Below are 23848 nucleotides of genomic sequence, written 5' to 3'. Positions count from 1 at the left end.
TCTCGGCTTAAATACTGAAGCGGAGAACCAGGGCGCAGGTGAAGGGGATCGAGAGAGATTATGCGGGTAAATCCAGGTAAGAATGTGTCTTGCGGCGTGTGCTGAGCCAAACAATAAAACAATTAGAAATACTGTTTTATTGTTTGAAGTATTTTACATTACAATAACAACATTCATTCAAATTTTCATACTTATGATTAAAAAAAATGTAAAATCAATTCTTAAAATCACTTTTTAAAATCTTTGTGATTTAACAAAACAAAATACTAAACTTCAAATACACAAGTGCACAAAACAACAAAACAAACGTGATTAAAGCAAACTGCTAACCAACATAAAAGTCAAATACATTGAAAATAACTGAAAATGCACTGGACAAAATAAAGAAACAATTAAAAATGAAAAAATAAAAAACAAACCAAAACGGTCCAATGCATTTAAAATTAAATCCAAAACGGTCAATGTATTTGACAAATAAATAGAACAAAACTAAACCAAAAAAAACAAACAAACAAACAACTAGTGTTTTAAAAACAACTAAATCTTTAAAAACAGTTAAAATTCATTTTTAAAAGTAATTTTAAAAGACATTCATTCATAAAATAGTTAAAAGATCTTGGACTCGGGCTCCAGCAGCAATTAGAAAGCCAACACCCAATAAAACACAGAAAATAGTAAAACTAAAATAGGGAATCCAAAAAACATGTGACATAGTACCTATGGGCCTTCCAGTCCACCCCCCTATGATTTATTTTTGGTTACTAAAGTACAAGTTTGAGTTACTGAAGGATTTTAGGTTTAAATCTCTTGGGGAAAAGCAATTATATTAGAGTACATTGAGCGGTTAATACCACCTCCAGCCAGTAGATGGCGCCTGCACTTTGGGAGTAGGGTTGTGGAAAGGGGAACGGCATTGCTCAAGGGAAATCGCTCTGTGACCATTGAAAAATTGCGAATGGCTCCTGTATTACCGCCAGTGTAAAACTGATTATTATTTTGCGTTTTCAGCAACAATAAAAGACCCGTAATTGGAGCACATTGTCAGTTGCTTTATTGCAAAAGTGCAACAAACATACTTCATAAATGAAAATAAACAATCCATTTAAAGTGCACACAACAATATAAAAGTAAAAGAAACAAATACAATAATATACTAATCAGTGATTAATTGCTCGTCACGCACCTCCTGTGACACTTTTATTATACCTAAAAAGCAAACATTTTATTTTGTTATACAGAATCACTGATATAAGAATCAATCATGATCAAAACCACTGGGACAAAATCATTCTAGAATACTTTAAATACATTTAAGAACCAATAATCCACTAAAAATAATTTCAGGCCAAAGACTACCCAGCATAGCTGTTTGGAATTTGAATGTCAAGAAATGATGCCCCTGACTATTTTTTTTTATCATACTATACATATGTAATTTAGATGCTGCTGACTTCCGATTACATTCAACCATCATAAGAAACAATTCTATCTAATGATCGCTATTGGTGGCTACCAAGGTGCCAATCACTAACACTGTGTGTGTGTGTGTGTGTGTGTGTGTGTGTATATGTGGAGATTAAAAGTGGAAACAATACAAGATAAATAATTTTTGAGCGTCCAGATCTCAGCAGCAAGGAAGGTTGGCTTGAAGTGTGCTGGCCCAAAAAATGGGGAAGAAAAATAACGTGTTCAGCAAAAATCATGTTATTTGGTGGTAGTGATGTGCAGTTTGCGAACAAACTAATCATTTTGGTGAACGATGGGAATCGGATCACTGTCTGCATTGAATTGGTTCTATTGATTCACCCTATAAACGAGCAGTGGCGCTCAGGAGTCGGATTACCAGCCTATCGAATCTCATTCAATGACTAACTGACTCTCGAGTCTGGTGGATTCGTTCGTCATAACAACTGGTTGAGTGCTATGAAACTGAAGACCGTATGTGCCATGTTGTTTCCCAATTCCTGCTTGCTTAGTGCATAAGAAATAACTCTATATGAGCCAAAATGGCATCAGTTACAGCATTAAGACTGAGTATAGGGTGATGCTTCACACTGTCAGAAAATGAGATTACATGTTTATGCAAACCTAACCCGTCTCTGGGCTCTTAAATAAACATCAAATGAAAGAAGGCAGGGACAGCTATGTCTGTTTACCCTGTAACAAAAACCCTTTTGCTTCCTCCACCAAGCCACACCATGTGCTTTTTTAATTCTTCTCCCCCAAGTGCATTCAATTATCCAATTACCCCAATCAGACCACAACCAATCTTAGCCTAAAGAGGCCCTACCAAGATGGCTGCCCTGTCTTCAGCCTCCTCCCCCAAGATGGAGTGCACCTTTCTCAACCCACAGGGTCCCAGAGCCTCCCACTACACCTCTGGGAATGTACACTCCATCACAATATACACTCACCTAAAGGATTATTAGGAACACCTGTTCAATTTCTCATTAATGCAATTATCTAACCAACCAATCACATGGCAGTTGCTTCAATGCATTTAGGGGTGTGGTCCTGGTCAAGACAATCTCCTGAACTCCAAACTGAATGTCTGAATGGGAAAGAAAGGTGATTTAAGCAATTTTGAGCGTGGCATGGTTGTTGGTGCCAGATGGGCCGGTCTGAGTATTTCACAATGTGCTCAGTTACTGGCATTTTCATGCACAACCATTTCTAGGGTTTACAAAGAATGGTGTGAAAAGGGAAAAACATCCAGTAAGCGGCAGTCCTGTGGGCGAAAATGCCTTGTTGATGCTAGAGGTCAGAGGAGAATGGGCCGACTGATTCAAGCTGATAGAAGAGCAACTTTGACTGAAATAACCACTCGTTACAACCGAGGTATGCAGCAAAGCATTTATGAAGCCACAACACGTACAACCTTGAGGCGGATGGGCTACAACAGCAGAAGACCCCACCGGGTACCACTCATCTCCACTACAAATAGGAAAAAGAGGCTACAATTTGCACAAGCTCACCAAAATTGGACAGTTGAAGACTGGAAAAATGTTGCCTGGTCTGATGAGTCTCGATTTCTGTTGAGACATTCAGATGGTAGAGTCAGAATTTGGCGTAAACAGAATGAGAACATGGATCCATCATGCCTTGTTACCACTGTGCAGGCTGGTGGTGGTGGTGTAATGGTGTGGGGGATGTTTTCTTGGCACACTTTAGGCCCCTTAGTGCCAATTGGGCATCGTTTAAATGCCACGGCCTACCTGAGCATTGTTTCTGACCATGTCCACATATCCTCTGATGGCTACTTCCAGTAGGATAATGCACCATGTCACAAAGGTCGAATCATTTCTAATTGGTTTCTTGAACATGGCAATGAGTTCACTGTACTAAACTGGCCCCCACAGTCACCAGATCTCAACCCAATAGAGCATCTTTGGGATGTGGTGGAACGGGAGCTTCGTGCCCTGGATGTGCATCCCACAAATCTCCATCAACTGCAAGATGCTATCCTATCAATATGGGCCAACATTTCTAAAGAATGCTTTCAGCACCTTGTTGAATCAATGCCACGTAGAATTATGGCAGTTCTGAAGGTGAAAGGGGGTCAAACACAGTATTAGTATGGTGTTCCTAATAATCCTTTAGGTGAGTGTATATGTGTATGTATTGCAGTTCTTATTTACTATTGTAGAATATTGATAGTTAGCCCCTTGGGTTTAGTTAAGTTTTATATTAAGTGCAGTCATTGTTACATGATCCCTGAGCAGCTCCAATAGTTGAAGGGGTCATGAGTCAGGTTAAATCACATGCTGGCCATTCTCTTCTTCTGCCTTTAGTTGATAGTGAGCACCTTCCTGAGCAGTACAAGTGAACTGGTGATCAATAAAAGCTCAGTTTACCACAGTAGTTTTGGTTGCATGATGCTTGGTGTAATACTGAGTGGAGTATACTACAACTATGTACATAACATTACAAATTGCAATTAATACTTGCAAGTCATATTGAGTAAAATCAACCAAATATGAATATTAATTTAGATATACACCTAACTTCTAAATTTAATAAATACACACTTACTGGTATTGTAAGGTTATTTCATTATTTAAATTTAAGAATGTTTTATAGGCTACATGAAAGTTTACGACTACAGTTAAATATTTTGTAATTAACCAATGACGGCAGTTCACGAGGTGCAGTACAACTTTGGGATGATATCGCACATTGTAATGGATGACGTTCTTAAACTGCTATAATATTTTACACGCACATTATATATATATTGTGAAGCCCGGACTTCCCCGATAATGTTACCTCTACTTTTGTCCGAAGGGAGGCAGAAAAACCAGGCTGTACTCCACGGGTTCAGGGATTAGTTTATTTACATGTTTTCTTCTTCACAGTACTATTTTCTTCTCAGGTCTCCTACTGTGACCTGACCGAACCCAACCTTTACTGCGTCCACTCTTCAGGGCGGGTCCCAACAATCCCAGCTCCTAATATCTTACACTTCACAATTTACAGATCTAATAACCAAACTAAATGTGGCGCGTGGGCCAACCAAAGTTTTATACTAAATAACTCCAACACAAAAAACCGGCTGGTCCACGGACTACACCGTTAAAACAAACCAAACCGTCAGCTCAAAAACAACTTCCTTGCTACCGGCCCAACACTCTCCTTTTGTCCTCTGCCCCACCCCTATTTATATATGTCAGGTTGCTGGGGTTGATTGACCTTAATTGCTCAATCACCCCAACCACCTGCAGTCCATAAGCAGACAGGGAATGACAATTAACCCCCTCCCTGTCACACTCCTCCTTCCCCAGTGTTCCACATCCCAGGTATTATTATTATTATTTTTTTTTTTTTTTAACCTCCGCTTCTGTCACAATATATATAATATATTATCTTATCTTACTATGTTATGCCCATACAAAATAAATATATACATATGTACAGTGCCTTGCGAAAGTATTCACCCCCAATTTACCTATTTTGTTGCCTTACAACCTGGATTCTTTGGGGGTTTGTATCATTTGATTTACACAACATGCCTACAACTTTGAAGATGCAAAATATTTTTTATTGTGAAACAAATAAGAAATAAGCCAAAACAAAAACAGAAAACTTGAGCATGCAGAACTATTCACCCCCCCCCAAAGTCAATACTTTGTAGAGCCACCTTTTGCAGCAATTACAGCTGCAAGTCTCTTGGGGTACGTCTCTATAAGCTTGGCACATCTAGCCACTGGGATTCTTGCCCATTCTTCAAGGCAAAACTGCTCCAGCTCCTTCAAGTCAGATATGTTCCACAGGTGTACAGCAAGTCACACCACAGATTTGCAATTGTATTGAGGTCTGGGCTTTGACTAGGCCATTCCAAGACATTTAAATGTTTCCCCTTGAACCACTCAAGTATTGCTTTAGCAGTATGCTTAGGGTCATTGTCCTGCTGGAAGGTAAACCTTCCCTGTATTTAGTGCCATCCATCATTCCTTCAATTCTGACCAGTTTCCCAGTCCCTGACGATGAAAAACATCCCCACAGCATGATGCTACCACCACCATGCTTCACTGTGGGGATGGTTTCTTGGGGTGTTGGGTGTGCGCCAGACATAACATTTTCCTTGATGGCCAAAAAGCTAAATTTTAGTCTCATCTGAACAGAGTACCTTCTTTCATATCTTTGGGGAGTCTTTGGCAAACAGCAAACATGTTTGCTTATTTTATTCTTTAAGCAATGTCTTTTTTCTGGCCACTCTTCCATAAAGCCCAGCTCTGGGAAGTGTATGTGTTACATCAGCTCTCCACACTTCCCCAGTTTGCCTACAGAGGTCATCATCACCAGAATTCTAACCCTGTCTCTTTCATTCCCCAGCACAATGATCAATCACCCAATGAACATCCCTCAGCACCATGTGCACATTCACCATCAACACTCAACTCCCATTGGATCAGCACCACACATCCCTGTTCCCTGCTTTCCCCTGTTCTGTATTTAAACCCTGTGTTAATTTCATTCTATGAAAAGTCTTGTCAGTTCTCATGCATTTCTAAGTGTCTCGCCAGTTTACTGATCTCACATTAACCTGACCTTTGTTTACTCCCTATGTTTTATTCCTGGATTGCGCTCTGACGTTTGTACGCCTGATCGATCGACCTACAGCCTATGACCTCTGCCACTGCTTTTGCCATGCCCCTATTGCCTTGTTTGCTGGCTCTTTGACCTGGACTGTTACACACTTGCTTCTTCCCGCACTTGAGTCCATCTCTACTTTGGCTGTGAGCAGACTGCCGTGACAGTATGGCTTAAAGTGGTCCTTTGGACAGATACTCCATTCTCCACTGTGGAGCTTTGCATCTCCTTCAGGGTTATCTTTGGTCTCTTTGTTGCCTCTCTGATTAATGCCCTCCTTGCCTTGTGCGAGAGTTTTGGTGGGCGGCCCTCTCTTGGCAGGTTTGTTGTGGTGCCATATTCTTTCCATTTTTTAATAATGGATTTAATGGTGCTCCTTGAAATGTTTAAAGTTTTGGATATTTTATTATAACCCAACCCTGCTCTATACTTCTCCACAATTTTGTCCCTGACCTGTTTGGAGAGCTCCTTGGTCTTCATGGTGCCACTTGTTTGAGGGGGCCCCATGCTCAGTGGTGTTGGAGACTCTGGGGCCTTTCAGAACAGGTTTACATATACTGAGATCATGTGACACTTAGATTGCACACAGGTGGACTTTATTTAACTACAGCGAGGGAAAAAAGTATTTGATCCCCTGCTGATTTTGTACGTTTGCCCACTGACAAAGAAATGATCAGTCTATAATTTTAATGGTAGGTGTATTTTAACAGTGAGAGACAGAATAACAACAAAAAAAAATAAAAAAACACATTTCAAAGAAGTTATAAATTGATTTGCATGTTAATGAGGGAAATAAGTATTTGACCCCTTCGACTTAGTACTTGGTGGCAAAACCCTTGTTGGCAATCACAGAGGCCAGACGTTTCTTGTAGTTGGCCACCAGGTTTGCACACATCTCAGGAGGGATTTTGTCCCACTCCTCTTTGCAGATCCTCTCCAAGTCATTAAGGTTTCGAGGCTGACGTTTGGCAACTCGAACCTTCAGCTTCCTCCACAGATTGTCTATGGGATTAAGGTCTGGAGACTGGCTAGGCCACTCCAGGACCTTAATGTGCTTCTTCTTGAGCCACTCCTTTGTTGCCTTGGCTGTGTGTTTTTTTGGTCATTGTCATGCTGGAATACCCATCCACGACCCATTTTCAATGCACTGGCTGAGGGAAGGAGGTTCTCACCCAAGATTTGACAGTACATGCACCCGTCCATCGTCCCTTTGATGCGGTGCAGTTGTCCTGTCCCCTTAGCAGAAAAACACCCCCAAAGCATAATGTAAGGACATAAGGACAGCTCTTTGGTCTTGGCCATGGTGGAGAGTTTGGAATCTGATTGATTGATTGATTGCTTCTGTGGACAGGTGTCTTTTATACAGGTAACGAGCTGAGATTAGGAAAGTCCCTTTAAGAGAGTGCTCCTAATCTCAGCTCATTACCTGTATAAAAGACACCTGGGAGCCAGAAATCTTGCTGATTGATAGGGGATCAAATACTTATTTCACTCATTAACATGCAAATCAATTTATAAATTTTTTAAATGCGTTTTTCTGGATTTTTTTGTTGTTATTCTGTCTCTCACTGTTAAAATACACCTACCATTAAAATTATAGACTGATCATTTCTTTGTCAGTGGGCAAACATACAAAATCAGCAGGGGATCAAATACTTTTTTTTCCCTCACTGTATGTGGCTCCTGAAGGTAATTGGTTGCTCCAGATCTTATTTAGAGGCTTCATAGCAAAGGGGGTGAATACATATGCTTGCACCACTTTTCAGTTTTTAATTTTTTCGAATTTTTTAAAACAAGTAATTTTTTTCATTTCACTTCACCAATTTGGACTATTTTGTGTATGTTCAATACATGAAATCCAAATAAAAATCCATTTAAATTCCAGGTTGTAATGTAACAAAATAGGAAAAATGACAAGGGGGGTGAATACTTTCGCAAGGCACTGTACATGTCACAGTTGTGTGTGTGCTATGATGTATGATCGATCACATGACTTCTCTTATATCCAATAAACATTTAGGGATGAATCTTGTGCAGAGGTGTACAGTTGTTTATGTTTTCCTCAGTAGAAGTGCATTGGACAACTTTTAAGCCAATAGAAAAAATTAATAAAAAATAAAATGAGTGAGAGAACTTCCAGCAAGGCAAAATGTGACATAAGCCGCAATTAATTGTCCTACAGAGGTGGATCAACAACAAATCTGCATCGTCAACTCAAAACAAAGCACCGAACAGTGCAGCCAACACAAGCAACAACTGTGGAAGCTGAGCCTGATGCTGACAAAGTCATCACTGGAAATGTAACTGCCACAAGTTCAGACAGTGCCACGGCCAGTGCCACTCAAAGAAGAGGTGAGCCATTTGCACCAACAAGCAGTGTAAGAACACTGCAGACAAGCATAACAAATTATGCCATGTGACCTACAGCTCCTGCAAGGCAGAAAAAACTTGAAGCCCTTGCAAAAATGGTAGCTATGGACTATCAGTCATTTTCGATTGTCGAAGACAAGGGATTGAAAACCCTTACCAAATTATTAAATTCATCCTATGCCCTACCAAACAGAAGGACTCTGACAAGAACAGTTCTTCCACAGCTTTATGAAAAAACACATTCTGAGATGCAAGTAAAGGTAAAGGCAGCCTCAGCTGTGTGCCTTACCACAAACTGCTGGTACTCAAGTACCATGAACAACTACATGGCAGTTGGGACAACTCACATTCCTCTGCAACCCCAAAAGCCAAGCTTGCAGCTTATGATGGGAAAGAAGATTGGGTGTCGTTTATTGTTCCTTTTGAATGCCAAGCACACAAGTATGGTTGGAATGGGGCAAAGAGAGTGGACAGACTGCATAAATGCCTTCGAGGGCCTGCTATTCGTTATGTTTGCAACACAAGGGGATCTCTATCCAAAGGAGGAGCCTACGGCTTCTCCACTGTACCAGATTGTGAGAGTTAAATCAATTAGACCTGCCTAAAGGTCTCCAGACTTCAAGTGAAACACGCAAGATCAACTGATTGTTTTGCCTTTAAAGCACCAGTCCCTCTTTGCAACCAGTGACATTGATTTAGGCCACTTCTCTGCTATTGTGCACACCATTGTCACTGGAGAAGCTAGACCTGTACACCAGCCTGCAGGATGAACCCCCCTGGGTTTCCAAGGAGAGGAAGAGCACCACCTCCAAGCCATGCTGGATACAGGTGTTGTAGTAACCTCCAACTCTGCTTTGGCGTCCCCTGTGGTTTTAGTATGAAAAAAAGATGGTGGAGTACGCTGGTGTGTGGATTATAGTCGTCTCAACAGCCTGACAGTTAAGGATGGCTATCCACTGCCAAAAATTGAAGAGTGCCTTGATGTCTTGGGTAACTCTACTGTTTTTTCAACACTAGACCTGCAGTGCGGATACTGGCAGATCAAGGTGGAAAAAAAGGCAGCATTTGTCTCCAGGTATGGATTGTATGAATATACAAGATTGCCATTTGGACTCTGTAATGCTCCCAGTACATTTCAGAGGGCCATGGAGCTGGTGCTGCGGGGTCTGCAGTGGGAGACACTCTTAATCTACCTTGATGATATTATCATTGTTGGAGACGGAGTTGATCAAAGCCTGGAGCGTCTGGCTACTGTTTTTGAGCGCTTGCACAGCTACAGCTTAAAGCTGAAACCAAGTGTCAGCTGCTAAAACTGCAAGTTTTATTTTTAGGACATGTCATCAGTGGTGAAGTCATAAGTAGAAACTCTACCTTAATAAAAGCTGTACAAGACTGGCAACTCCAAGGGGGGGAAGAAAGAGTTATCTCGTATGTCAGCTCTCATCTGACACCTGCCCAACAAAGAGTGTGACAGGACGTGAGCTTCTCGCCATAGTGCGCTACACTCGCCAATTCTGCCACTACCTCCTTGGGTGGAAGTTTTTACTACGAACAAATCACAACAGTCTGACATGGCTGTTCAGATTCAAGCACCCAGAGGGCCAACTTGCTTGCTGGCTTGAGGAATTAAGCCAGTACAATTTTGAAATTGAACACCGAGCCGGCAGTCTTCATTCAAATGCAGAAGCACTGTCACAAAGCCATCAGGAGGGTCCCAGCGCCTGTGACTGTTATCAAGCAGGAAGGGATGTGACTGCATTGCTGTGTGGAGGGTGCACTCACTGCAGGAAACTCCATCAACAGTAAGGAAAGATTTGACAGTGAGGTTGACGATGTAGTGCCCTTGGCAGTCAGGCTGGATGGAATACTGGGACCCCAGCAGGGAGAGACCAACACCACAGCTGAGGGTCACAATGCTAACCAGCACCAAGCAGAAGAGCAGGCAAACAGGTTAGAGGTAAACTGGATGCAGCCCCTAAGTCTCCAGCAACTGGCTAAAGATCAAAAAATGGACCCTGACCTCTCAGTCTTGCACCATTGGAAGGAACTGGGGACTTTACCTACCAGAGAAGACGCAGCCCTAGAGAATCCAGCAGTAAGGAAGTACTGGCTGTGCTGGTCCCAGATTGAGCTTCAATAAGTAATCCTTCACTACCAGTGGGAAGGTGCTGGTGGATCTAGAACATCGGCTACTCGTTCCTTTATCACTACAAAACAAAGTTTTGCGGGCTTGCTATGACCCGCCTCAGTCTGGTCATTTAGGGGAAGGAAAAACTCTTCAACGCCTCCAGCAGCGCTATTACTGGTATGGGATGGGAGGAGATGTTCACCTTTTTGTTCAGAAGTGTCAACAATGCAGGGCCCGTAAAATGGCTGGACCTACAAACAAAGCCAGACTGCAGCACTACCAAGCAGGAGCACCCATGGACTGCCTACATATGGACATTCTAGGATCATTCCCTATACACCGATCAGCCATAACATTTAAACCCCATGCCTAATATTGTGTAGGTCCCCCTTTTGCCGCCAAAACAGCCCTGACCCATCGAGGCATGGACTCCACTAGACCTCTGAAGGTGTGCTGTGGTATCTGGCACCAAGACGTTAGCAGCAGATCCTTTAAGTCCTGTAAGTTGCGAGGTGGGGCCTCCATTATTTTTTATTATTATTTTTTTTATTTCTTGGCAGATGCCCTTGTACAAAACAAAGTGCAAAAATACAGTTAAGTAAAGGCGGAGGAAAGCAAGGAGGAAACAAATGAAAAACACAAGAAGCATGATAAAACTCTGTGAAGTGCTATCTAACGGGGATTAAGAGGACTAATATTATAAGTACTGTCTGAAAAGATGAGTTTTGAGTAAGCGCCAGAATGAGGTCAAGGACTCTGCTGTTTTGACTTCGGTGGGAAGGTCGTTCCACCTTTTAGGTGCCAGGGATGAGAAGGAGCGGCTGTGGAGGAAGGGGAGTGGAGAGGAGGTAGAGTTAGTCTTCTGGCACTGGAAGACCACAGTGGTCTGGAGAGGATGTATGGAGAGACGAGTGTCTGAAGGTAACTTGGTGCAGTGTGGTTGAGACAGAGTTGGTGAGGGTCAATGTCTTGAACTGAATGCGTGCCGGTATCAGGAGCCAGTGGAAGGAGCGGAGTAGTGGAGTAGCATGTGCAAAACGGAGCAGAGAGAATACCAGACGATCCGCACAGTTCTGGATGAGCTGGAGCGGCGGGTACTGGTTGCAGGCAGGCCGGCCAGGAGGGAGTTGCAGTAGTCCAGGTGGGAGAGGACCAGTGACTGGACGAGCAGCTGCGTCGACTGGTCGGTGAGGAAGGGACGAATTCGGCGTATGTTGCTCAGGAAGAATCAGATGGATCGAACTTGTTTGTCCAGCACATCCCACAGATGCTCGATTGGATTGAGATCTGGGGAATTTGGAGGCCAAGTCAACACCATGAACTCATGATTCATCAGACCAGGCCACCTTCCTCCATTGCTCCGTGGTTCAGTTCTGATGCTCACATGCCCTTTGTAGGCGCTTTCGGCAGTGGACAGGGGTCTACATGGGCACCCTGACTGGTCTGCGGCTATGCAGTCCCATACGCAACAAACTGCGATGCACTGTGTGTTCTGACACCTTTCTATCAGAACCAGCATTCACTTTTTCAGCAATTTGAGCTACAGTAGCTCATCTGTCGGATCGGACCACACGGGCCAGCCTTTGCTCCCTGTCGCCGGTTCACCGCTTTTCCTTCCTTGGACCACTTTTGATAGGTACCGACCACTGCAGACCGGGAACACCCCACAAGAGCTGCCGTTTTGGAGATGCTCTGACCCAGTCGTCTAGCCATCATAATTTGGCCCGTGTCAAAGTCGCTCAGATCCTTACGCTTGCCCATTTTTCCTGCTTCTAACACATCAACTTTGAGGACAAAATGTTCACTTGCTGCCTAATATATCCCACCCACTGCCAGGTGACATGATAACGAGATTATCAGTGTTATTCACTTCACCTGTCAGTGATCATAATGTTATGGCTGATCGGTGTATCTGTCTCTGGGAACAGATACATTTTGGTCATAAATGATCAGTTCACTAGGTGGGTTGAAGCTTTCCCTGTACCAGATCAAGGAGCCGAAACAGCAGCTAAGTCTACGATGTCATTGAACACTTTGGGGCCCCTCTAGAGCTGCATACTGATTAAGGGCATAACTTTGAAAGTCTTTTATTTAAGGAAGTGTGTCAGTGTGAACAATTAACTGAATGACTGATAATTGCTGTTTTGGGAATACTTTAATTTGGGAATGTGGGAATACAGGCAGCACTGTGCAGTAGTGGTTAGGGCTCTGGACCAGAAGGTTGTGGGTTTAAATCCCAGGTGGGGCAGTGCTGTTGTACCCTTGAGCAAGGTACTTCACTTAGATTGCTCCAGTAAACTGCCTGGCTGTATAAATGGGTACAAATGTAAGTCACCCTGGATAAGAGTGTCTGCTAAATGATAAATAATGTAATTTATTATTGCTGGATTTTGCACTGATCTCAGTATTTTATTACTTTTATTGCTTTTAACAAAATAAACATTTAATATTTTAATTCTGCCTCCTTCTCCTTGTATGGTGTACTTTATAATTGCTCTCTCAATTAAAGGACATGTGTGGGAAGTTAAAGGGGTAAAACAGGTATATAAGTGGACCTTGACCTAAATGCAAGATGGCATACTCGGTGTATTGCATAATTCTAACCCCTGAAAAGCTGTATAGAGACCCGCTACACATGAATAATTTGAGAGTTATTTCTGGATTGGCTTTGCGTTTCATTTCCTCTTTCCGTCATCTGTTGATCACACATCAATTACAATAAAAAAAGGCTGTGTACCACTTCTTACTTCACACTCGTTCACTTTACTACTAGCCCCAGGAGATCTACTTGGTATTTCTGCGCAGATATGCAACCTGCCCTTCCAGAGCAGATACCCCAGCCTGGGAGGATGTCATATGAGGTCTTCAACGACACAGTCAAGTTTGCCTCGCAAGCAAAAGCTGCTGGAGAAGAGACTGATAAACCTGGAAGTGGTGAGATCCCTTTGTGTTGAGTTTCTCAGTTTCACTGTCAAGGTCTTACATATGAAAATCATGTAACTCAAGAGAGCTGCCGATATATATTGTGTTTTGCAGGCTTTTGTCTTATGTGAACACAGAATTACAGACCCGCATGAGGATATTCTGGGTCAAAATTAGTACATGAGTACATACATAAATCAATGTAAAATTAAGAAATGAATGAATTAATACTTTAATTAATAAATAAATATACATGTCCTGATAGGTATTTATTTTTTATTTCCACATTTATAACTTTCTTAACATATAAATATTTTAATTTGGACTTGGAATATCCTTCATTATTCTGATCAAACCACAATATAATACTATATTAGTACATGTGTAATACTATTAGAAGCCCTTCATAGCCAAGGGTCTTTAACTCAAGTGCAGGGCAAAAAACAGAGCAAAAGAGCCGGTGAACGTAGGAAAAAGGACAATCCAAGAATCAAGATCAAAGAGACTGACAAGTAGTCAAGGGAACAGGCAAACAGGGCAGAGTAGGAAATCAGGAAAATGAGGGAACAGCGAAGGTCAAGAACACAAGAAATCTAGAAGGAATAAAGGCTCAGAAATGTCACAGGAAAGCAAACAATACTTCACACTGGAAGCAGGGGTACAAAGACAAAGGGGTATATATACATGATACTAATGAGCAGGTAAATGAGAGGCTGGTGAGGTAATTGACCATGAGATAGGGATTAATTAACCAATAATAAGGTGGAGGTCAACGTGGAGCCATGGAAACTAAAGTAAAACTGGAGAAAGTGTGACATCTGCTGGTGAACTTGAAGAGGGTCAGACTGAGGAAATGACAACATGTATATCATTAATTAATTCTGAATTGTCTCATTATTTACTTATTTATTTGAAGAAATACTGTTTAAATTAGTTGTACACATTGCTAGTATGCATTCTTCATAGCTCTTTCTCTCTCTCTAGATGTCAAAATAGTTTTCACTCCAGAGACCATTAAAGATAATAAAGCAGCACCTAACAGATGGCTGACCATTGTCCTGGCTATTGTCTGTGTTCTGGTATTGTGTGTCGCCGTCATTCTGGCTGTCCTTTGTGAGTACTGTACTGTCTGTACAGGGGGTCATGAGAGTACAAGTGTAATGTTAATGATTTCTCACTACCTCCTTTCTTAGGGGAAAGTAGTGTGTAAACATGTACACTGTCAGCACACATGGACACTTCTGTTGCAGTTTTGAGATAAGTCAAGCAGTGTGTTCATATTACTGCTGAAACCAACACAGAAAATAATATTAGAATACTATTAGACATTTTAAGACTAGAATAATATTAGACAGTTGAAGACAATTATTACTTTTGTGATCTTCAAATCAGATGCTGAAAAACCGAGTGATTCTGAATCACTGAAAGCCAAGTTTGACCATCTCTCATCTCAGATGAATGCATCAGGTGAGTTTGGTTTCATATCTCTCAGTGAAGCTATCACCCAGTCACTCTCTGCATTTACAGGCACTCTCAGGATCATATTTTGTTGACATTGATCCAACCTCATGTTTAAATTCGCAGCCAGCCTGTGCCTCGCACAGAACCTCACTTCTGCCAAGTAATTAATTGACTATGCCACCTTGGGAATTTCACCCCCCAAAAAGCTGTAAATAAGGCCAGATCCCTCTTAAACAAATAAGAATAAGCAGGGACATGAATAAAACTAAGTAACAATTTATTTTCTACATAAGAAAATAAAAATCTTAAACAGATGACAATACATTATTACTAGGGGTGTGACGATACACTTAGCTCACGAGACGAGACGATACATGATATTGTGTTTGAATTATTAGTATGAATTATCATATGCAGTAAAAGACAGAACAATATGCAAGCACTGTAAAAGGTTTTGCCACAAACTCAACTAACTGGCTTCTCTCCTGTATGATTTCACATGAGTCTCTTCAGACCTTATAACTGTGCATGAACTATGCATGAGCTTCTAACTTCTAATTGAAGCTGTGTGTGACCTTCTAACTGAACTCCTTTTCACAAATTGAACATAAAAAATTAAAACAGTATAAATAACAAAAATAAATAACACTAAGTTTTTCTTAGTCTTATTTTTTTAAGTGCAAACAATAAGTGCAACCATAATCAAAGTAGTACTCTCTCAATACTAAAGTGCAAACAGAGACAGACCACATTTTTCTTCAAGCATGATACAGAGCTAATAGATGGTTATAACTACACAGCCCAGCCTAAGATATGGTCATGTTCTTTTTCAAGAATATAAGCATGTCTATGTTTTCTGGCAGCAGTTGAGACCTTTGGGCAGTAACTATGTCTCCTGTAGTTGAAAAGACACGCTCACTTGGAACAGAGGTAGCAGGGATGGAAAGGTATGCTTTGGCAAGTGGAGACAGCAAAGGATATTGAGAGCAGTTTTCTCTCCACCACTTCAGGGGGCAGCTACTGAGTGGGATAGAGGCCTCTCTTCTGTAGAGTTCAATTTCCCTCTCGATCCCTCTGTTGGGCTGTTCTGGCTGATCCTCAAGTGCCGTCTTCTTGGAAGCAGGTTCTGTTACTTCTGCCTCAGCTCCCAGAGCCCCCTCTCCTCCATGTGTGGGATAGTGAGCTCCACCTGCTGCCTCTTCTCCCCTCTCCTCACTCACCCCAGCTGTGGTCTTTGAACAGCAGAAACACTGGCGTTAACCTTAATAAGCAGCAAACAGCCCCCCTCTCCCTCTCAACACACACACACACACACACACACTCACTCTGATGCTCTCTTGTTTCTAACACACACACACATACACACACTCAAAAGGAGGAAAGCAATTTAAATTGATTTATACCTGATTTTGCTGCAACTGATTCGCCTTCTTCTGTACGCTCAGGAAGACGGCGTTGCGCTGGTTATGGTCTAGCTGTGGTAGAGTCCGGAACCTGGGGTCCAGCGCTGTGCTCTCCAGCAGATAGTTGTATGCATCCCCGTTGTATCTGCCTGAAATATTACTGAGGATTGCTCTCTTCGTGTCGGCCACGGTGGTGGAATCGCCATCGTTTGGTGTCATGCTCTGTTCAATCATGCTCTTCAGTGGCACAATGAGAGACAATGTGGGGCTCTTCTCATCACATAAGACTGTGGTGGCTGTCTTCAAAGGATTCAGCAGCTTCACAAGGTCTTCGGCATCAATTATATCGCAGCTGTCAAGTGTGTTTCGGGCATTTTGTCTTATCTCTGGGCTGGTGAGAGCTGCCGCTATGGCGGCTTGCTGCTCCAGGTAATGATCCAGCATATCCAAGGTGCTGTTCCATCGGGCGGTAACGTCCATGATTAACTTGTGTGACGGCAGTTGTAGCAGCTTCTGCTTGGACATCAACACCGCGGTAGCTGTTGAACTCCGGTGAAAAAAAACAGCCACACGTCTCACCCGCCCGAGCAAACGAGTGACGCGCGGTACACCGAGGCCAGCCTGGGTAGCAAGGTTTATCATGTGTGCAAAGCACTTAATGTGCGGCTCCAATCCTGCCTCACGCACAGCCACGTCCATATTAAGCGCATTATCAGTCACAATAGCGATGCCATGGTTTGGTCTGTTAAGCTCCCAGTCAGTGACCGCTGCTTGTAAAACTTCGGCTATGTTTGCCCCTGTGTGGGACTCGAAAAGTGGGCGAGTCTGCAGTACAACATTTACCATTTCCCAGTCACTGTTGATTGTGTGGGCTGTAATTGTGATGTAGCTCTGCGTACCCCTAGAAGTCCAACCGTCGGTTGTTATGGTGATGCTTTCTGCCTCTTTCAGGGTCTGTACCAGCTTGGCCTTGGACTCATTGTAGAGGTTCGGGACCACCGTGCGAGTAAAATGCGCGCGTGACGGGATGGTGTACTTCGGTTCCAGTGTGTGGAGGAGTCGCCGAAATCCCAGATTTTCCACCACGGAAAATTGCCTCATATCAGCTGCAATGAAAACGCCGATGTCTCTCATTATTGCCGTGGCTCTAATGCTTGACTGTGAAAGTTGAGATGCAAAGGCATTTGTCAGTGTTGTCTGGCCTTTCAGTGTTTTCTTCACAGGCACGGTTGATTTTAGTTGAGAGCTGTGGTGGTTCTGTAGGTATCTTTGCATAGTGCTCGTGTTAGCTGCGGTGTACGGCACTATTTTATTACAGTGCTTACATATTGTTTGTGTCTTGTCTGTCACTCTGTCGCCGTTTATTGTTTCCACCGGGTACCCAAAATGCAGCCACACAAACGATTTATAAGTGGCGGGGGCATCTTCTATGCTAATTTCACCCTCACACTCCATCATGCTGATATCGTGAGACAGCTTTTCACCTCGACGAGAAATATCGTCACATTTTAATATCACGAGTGTGGCACGAGATCTCGTCACACCCCTAATTATTACAGATATAATCTGACAATCACTACCAGGAGGTGAGCTTTCACTGCAAACATTCATTTTTGTAAAGAAACAAGGTATAAACAAAAGTGAAACAAAAATAAGTCCAAAGAATATCAATATAACTCACTCACTCACTCACTGTAACAAGCGAGACCAGTTATTAAGGCAGTCAATGTTCTGTCGCCCCCCTTCAAATGCATCTTCAAAAAACAATCCTAATCCCTGTTCCAATGGTATCGTCTTTAATCGATAGGTTATGAATGCAATTACAGTTACCTGACAAGAAGAATGCTACCCAAAGGGTGTGGGACATTGTAGATTCCATGGGATACAACCTCAGTGTAATATTTTCTCTTAAAGAGAAGACTTGCAGCATTAGATCATTACTGTGAATCTCAAACCAAGGTTTTACTCTAGAAACAAACACTGAGGAAAATAGTTAACTTCATATCCTTCTGCAGATTTGCAGATGTATATGATTTTTTTACTTTTTTTCCTAAACAGAAGGGAGATATAAGGCATTGGAAAATAAGTACACAGAACTGGATGGCAAATTTAATGCAATGGAAGAAGAGATGAGACAACTCAATAAAAGCCACATTGATTTGTTAAAAACATATTCAGGTGAGTTGGTTTAACATCATTCTGAAATTATCGTCATTCTTAATTTAAAAAAAAAGTTTTCCAAGACTGTAGTCCCACATGTATTATAATTTGAAAATAAGTCATACAACTATCTGAGACATCTCATTTTTAATAAAATAATAAAGAAACAGCTCTGCTTTACTTACTCATTTGTTAACTTTAACAGCGCTCACTCTTGACTTTTCAGAGCTTCAAACCATAGCGACCGAGGACTCTAAACCCTGTCCTGAGGGCTGGGAGCTCAGTGGAGGAATGTGCTACTTCTTCTCCACTGATAAAATTAATTGGACACAGAGTCGCAAGGACTGTGTCAAAAAGGGGGGGGAACTGGTCATTATACACACTTGGCAGGAGCAGGTATGAGAATTAATACAATCCTTCTCTAATACTGCAGTTCACATAGCTTAATAGCCACAGTGACATTTGCACACCAACTTCTCTTATAGGAGTGTGAGCCAGTTAAGAGATCTTTAGAAGCTGCTTCACTGGGATTATTCAAAACCATCTATGGTATTTCTGAACTAATTAATTAATGAAACCAGAGATGAGCCTGATGGTTTCCTTTTGTGTAGGTAATCTCTTATATTCTGACGTACAACAATCTGGTGATTTTAACTGTCCTGACACATTCAGAAATGATCAGATTTTTTTTTCTTTTTTCCTGCTTTAGTGTAATTGTTAGTCACAGGGTGGAAGCACAACTACACCACCTAGTGGGTGTCTACAGGCACTAGGACCTGTTGGGATGTTGTCAATTCCCCAAATATGTCAGTTTTACATAGACTACCTCTTAGTTCTCCCTTCGATTTAGGTTATTTAAATTGGGGGTCCACAAGCCAGGAGCTCATCATAGACCACACAGGACAGTTGTACAATGAATTACATTTTTTTCAAATATCTCTGTATTATATAAAATAAGGCAAAATAAAAGACAATAAAAAGGTTAAAACCAAAATAAAAATTCTTGTAGGGATTGTTGGTCTCCTCAGGGGGCACCAGGAGCTGGAAAAGGGCAGGCAATAGTCCATGTGTCCTAGTTAAAAGTAAAAAGAGGGGCGGGGACAAACAAATCCAGCTTCTGATTTGGTCCTGGGTTGATAATCCAAAGAAACTACAATGTCCATGTAAAGTTAAAAAATGTATTAAACCCAATGCCTTTGCTTTATTAACAGTCCATTTGTGGCTAAAAATACTGATACAAATCTTCAATAAATCTTCCTTTCTAGTCCACAAAATAAATCCTCAAAGGCCAAAGTTAAATGATTAAAAAAATCTCAAAAAGAGGATCTCTAAAATTATTATTAAAATACAAATTAATGCTAAAAACAAGTGATGCAAATGGAAGCATAAAAGTGTAAAAGTAACAATATCCACAGGTTTTGTTATTTCTTATCCTATAAGACACTGCTGTAGTTCTAAAACCTGTATGCTGTCCTTTCTCTGAATACTCTCGCTGGCATGACAGCGATCACCTCAGCTCTCCTCTGGGTCTCTCTTAGCCTTTTATTTTACTTCTCTAGTCCTCTTTGGCCTTTGTCTTGGTAACATGTACATAGATTTATGTCTTATTTCTTTATTTCAGAAACATTTCTGTGTAGATTTGTTTTTTAGGAAAGATTGAACTTGATATATAGTTTGTACTCACGACACATTGCATCTGTTGACATAGCATTTGATTTAATTAATTTATTCTCCTCAGATGTTCTTAAAAGGCAAAATTAACAAAATGGCAAAAGAAAATTACTGGATTGGACTGACTGATGCGCCTGTTGAAGGAGAATGGATGTGGGTGGACAATACAACTCTCCGCAATCACATGAAGTAATAACTTTACATTAAGTTTAACTTTATATTATTTATATGTGTATTTATACATTAGGGCTGCCTCAATTTATCAGACCTAATAATCAATGATCAATATTTTCTCTACTTAATTGAGACTTTTTTTTTTCATTAAAATAACTGGCGATTATTCAGTTAAATTATAAACTAGGCTAATCTTATGAGAAATAACATTACATCACGTGGTACAGTACAGTTTCCACCCACAAAATGGGGGGTAGCAGGAAAGAGGGAGAACTGGGATGCTGCTTAATGGAAAATTACAGTCTAGCTTTTGATTCAACTGGATTTGGAAGGAAACAAGAAAGAAAAAAAGATTTTGGGTTTCATTTGCAAGCAATGCTTTCATTACAAGGGCAGTGTGATTAGTTTAAAGTATCATTTCCGAGCAAAACACCCGTTTCCTGTAGCGAGAGGGGAAAGAGAATCCTCTAGCCATGTTGCATCTAAAAAGTAATTGTTTTTGCATTATAATTATAATTATTTAGCATAGCACTCAAGTCTCACACATTGGGTGTGAGTCTCACGTTCTCATGCGCTGTCGTTAAAATCTCACCCATTTGTCCCAAAAATGTCTGTGTGCGTTACCTGTGATTTAGTCTTTTTTAAATATACAGTGAGGGAGAAAAGTATTTGATCCCCTGCTGATTTTGTACATTTGCCCACTGACAAAGAAATGATCAGTCTATAATTTTAATGGTAGGTGTATTTTAACAGTGAGAGACAGAATAACAACAAAAAAATCCAAAAAAACGCATTTCAAAAAAGTTATACATTGATTTGCATGTTAATGAGGGAAATAAGTATTTGACCCCTTCGACTTAGTACTTGGTGGCAAAACCCTTGTTGGCAATCACAGAGGTCAGACGTTTCTTGTAGTTGGCCACCAGGTTTGCACACATCTCAGGAGGGATTTTGTCCCACTCCTCTTTGCAGATCCTCTCCAAGTCATTAAGGTTTCGAGGCTGACGTTTGGCAACTCGAACCTTCATCTCCCTCTACAGATTTTCTATGGGATTAAGGTCTGGAGACTGGCTAGGCCACTCCAGGACCTTAATGTGCTTCTTCTTGAGCCACTCCTTTGTTGCCTTGGCTGTGTGTTTTGGGTCATTGTCATGCTGGAATACCCATCCACGACCCATTTTCAATGTCCTGGCTGAGGGAAGGAGGTTCTCACCCAAGATTTGACGGTACATGGCCCCGTCCATCATCCCTTTGATGCGGTGCAGTTGTCCTGTCCCCTTAGCAGAAAAACACCCCCAAAGCATAATGTAAGGACATAAGGACAGCTCTTTGGTCTTGGCCATGGTGGAGAGTTTGGAATCTGATTGATTGATTGCTTCTGTGGACAGGTGTCTTTTATACTGGTAACGAGCTGAGATTAGGAAAGTCCCTTTAAGAGAGTGCTCCTAATCTCAGCTCATTACCTGTATAAAAGACACCTGGGAGCTAGAAATCTTGCTGATTGATAGGGGATCAAATACTTATTTCCCTCATTAACATGGAAATCAATTTATAACTTTTTTTAAATGCGTTTTTCTGGATTTTGTTGTTGTTATTCTGTCTCTCACTGTTAAAATACACCTACCATTAAAATTATAGACTGATCATTTCTTTGTCAGTGGGCAAACGTACAAAATCAGCAGGGGATCAAATTTTTTTTTCCCTCACTGTACATTTCTATTTTATTTTGTTTACCATTCTCAGAAGCGTTCTTCCTACTGTAATATCAACGTCTAGTATGCATTAAAGTGTTACTGTGTAATACTACATCAGCTACATTTGCAGCTGAGAATTTTAGATGTATTCATCACAAATTTAAATATACTGAGGTTGTGATTGCTGCTTTATTTCATACCTGGTCTTTCTCTTTTCTGTTCAGCTTCTGGGCTGAGAAGAAGATAGGTTCAGGTGAGCCTGATGACTGGACTGAAGAAGATCCTTTAGGGGAGGACTGTGCATGTATGAACTCATTAACAGAACCATTACATAACTGGTTTGATGAATCTTGCACCAAAGCTTTCAGACGAATCTGTGAAAAAAAAACACTGGAAAAACCCAAATAACAAGAAATAATACATTTTTATTTTTGTAATAGAAGTCTAGTCTAGTCTTAAACTGTCTTAAGCACACAGTCACTCCAGTCATACATAGTATTTTAGAAATCCAGTGTTTTGAGGCACAGACTCGATGTGTTGCCACATTTAGATTTTTAGTTTTTAGTTTATTTAGACCGCCATGTGAAGAGACTCAGAGCGACAGGAAGGCAGGGCACTGAGGACGATCAATCAGCCCCAGATTACTGCTCCTCTTGGCCAACTGTTCAGCTCTTTATACAGCCTTCAGTGAAGCTGCCAACTACTGTGCTGTCTTTACTATCCAGACTATCCCTCTGTAAATGTACTATACTGTACACCACAAACCACACTGTGAGCTCATATGATTCAGAATGCTTATGAAATACAACTTCTGTTAATGTCTCACTGAAAGATTATCATTTGGTCGACTGTATAAAATGTTGCCATTAAATATTTGTTTTGCTTGATTCTGTGGACATTTTTTCACTTGCATTTTAATTGTAAAACATTTTCATCTTTACCAACCACAAATGACAACAGACAAAAAAACTCTACTTGGCATTTCTACCAGTTGTTACTTACCATACATATTTTGAGTGGCATGGTGAATTGTTTCAGTTGCCACCGCTCATGGTTCCTTATGCCCGTCCAGGTACTGAAACTATACTGACTATACACTGTAAGCTATACATCAGCGCATTGCTGATGCCTTACTGCACAGACCAGCTCTTTCATATCTATTCAGATACTGGGCCGAGAGATATGTTGGCAAAAATGAGCCTGGTGACTGGACTGGACCTCTTTCCGGGGAGGCCTGTGGCATCTAGATCGCAGAAGAATGCTCAGAAGGATCTGTGAAACAGGAGCAGTGAGAAGGTCTTTCTATCAGGATGTAGAAACAAAACGCTTTTTTTATAGAGCAGTATTCCATGGTCTTCATAATCACAAAACTAATTTTATCCAGTGTAGGTGTCCAACGTGCATGCTTTAATACACATGTGCTCTGTGTAGGACTGGGGTTAATGCTGAACAGTAGCTTCAGCATTAACTTGACAGAAGACTGACAGTGTTGAGGAGGCACTGTACAAATATGACTATTATCCTATCAATCAGACCCCAGATTACTCTTCCTGGCCCAGGGAATAGTATATGGACACAACAGTGCTGAAGCTGGCTGTTAGGGAAGGAGTTTAGTAGAGTGAACTGGGTGAGACAATATACCTTTTTACATTTGACTCTGTAATTATTGGCACAGCACTGAACATCAAAAACCACAAAACAGACATGCTTGGTGCTAAGATGATGGCCACATGAATTTGTTCAGTTTCACTGGGACATGGTGTATCTTTATAAAT

At 41.3% G+C, this 23848-nt stretch overlaps 1 protein-coding gene across 2 annotated transcripts; it reads left to right on the top strand.

The window, feature by feature from the left end:
* Window positions 1-13307: 13307 nt before the first annotated feature.
* LOC136753663 (CD209 antigen-like protein C) lies at window positions 13308-22960 on the top strand. 2 transcript variants are annotated; one of them, XM_066709960.1, is made up of 7 exons: window positions 13308-13522; window positions 14495-14623; window positions 14903-14977; window positions 18433-18552; window positions 18761-18930; window positions 20273-20394; window positions 22298-22960. In XM_066709960.1, exons 1-7 carry the CDS (start codon window positions 13396-13398, stop codon window positions 22479-22481), a joined length of 927 nt encoding a protein of 308 aa, XP_066566057.1. In that variant the 5' UTR covers window positions 13308-13395; the 3' UTR covers window positions 22482-22960. The 2 variants fall into 2 exon arrangements, with proteins under 2 accessions (XP_066566057.1, XP_066566058.1); XM_066709961.1 differs by lacking the exon at window positions 14495-14623.
* The last annotated feature ends 888 nt before the right edge of the window (window positions 22961-23848 follow it).

The sequence above is a fragment of the Amia ocellicauda genome, chromosome 7 (assembly GCF_036373705.1).
Source record: "Amia ocellicauda isolate fAmiCal2 chromosome 7, fAmiCal2.hap1, whole genome shotgun sequence".
In the NCBI taxonomy this organism is placed as follows: domain Eukaryota; kingdom Metazoa; phylum Chordata; class Actinopteri; order Amiiformes; family Amiidae; genus Amia; species Amia ocellicauda.
This window is presented reverse-complemented; position numbering and strand designations above follow the sequence as displayed.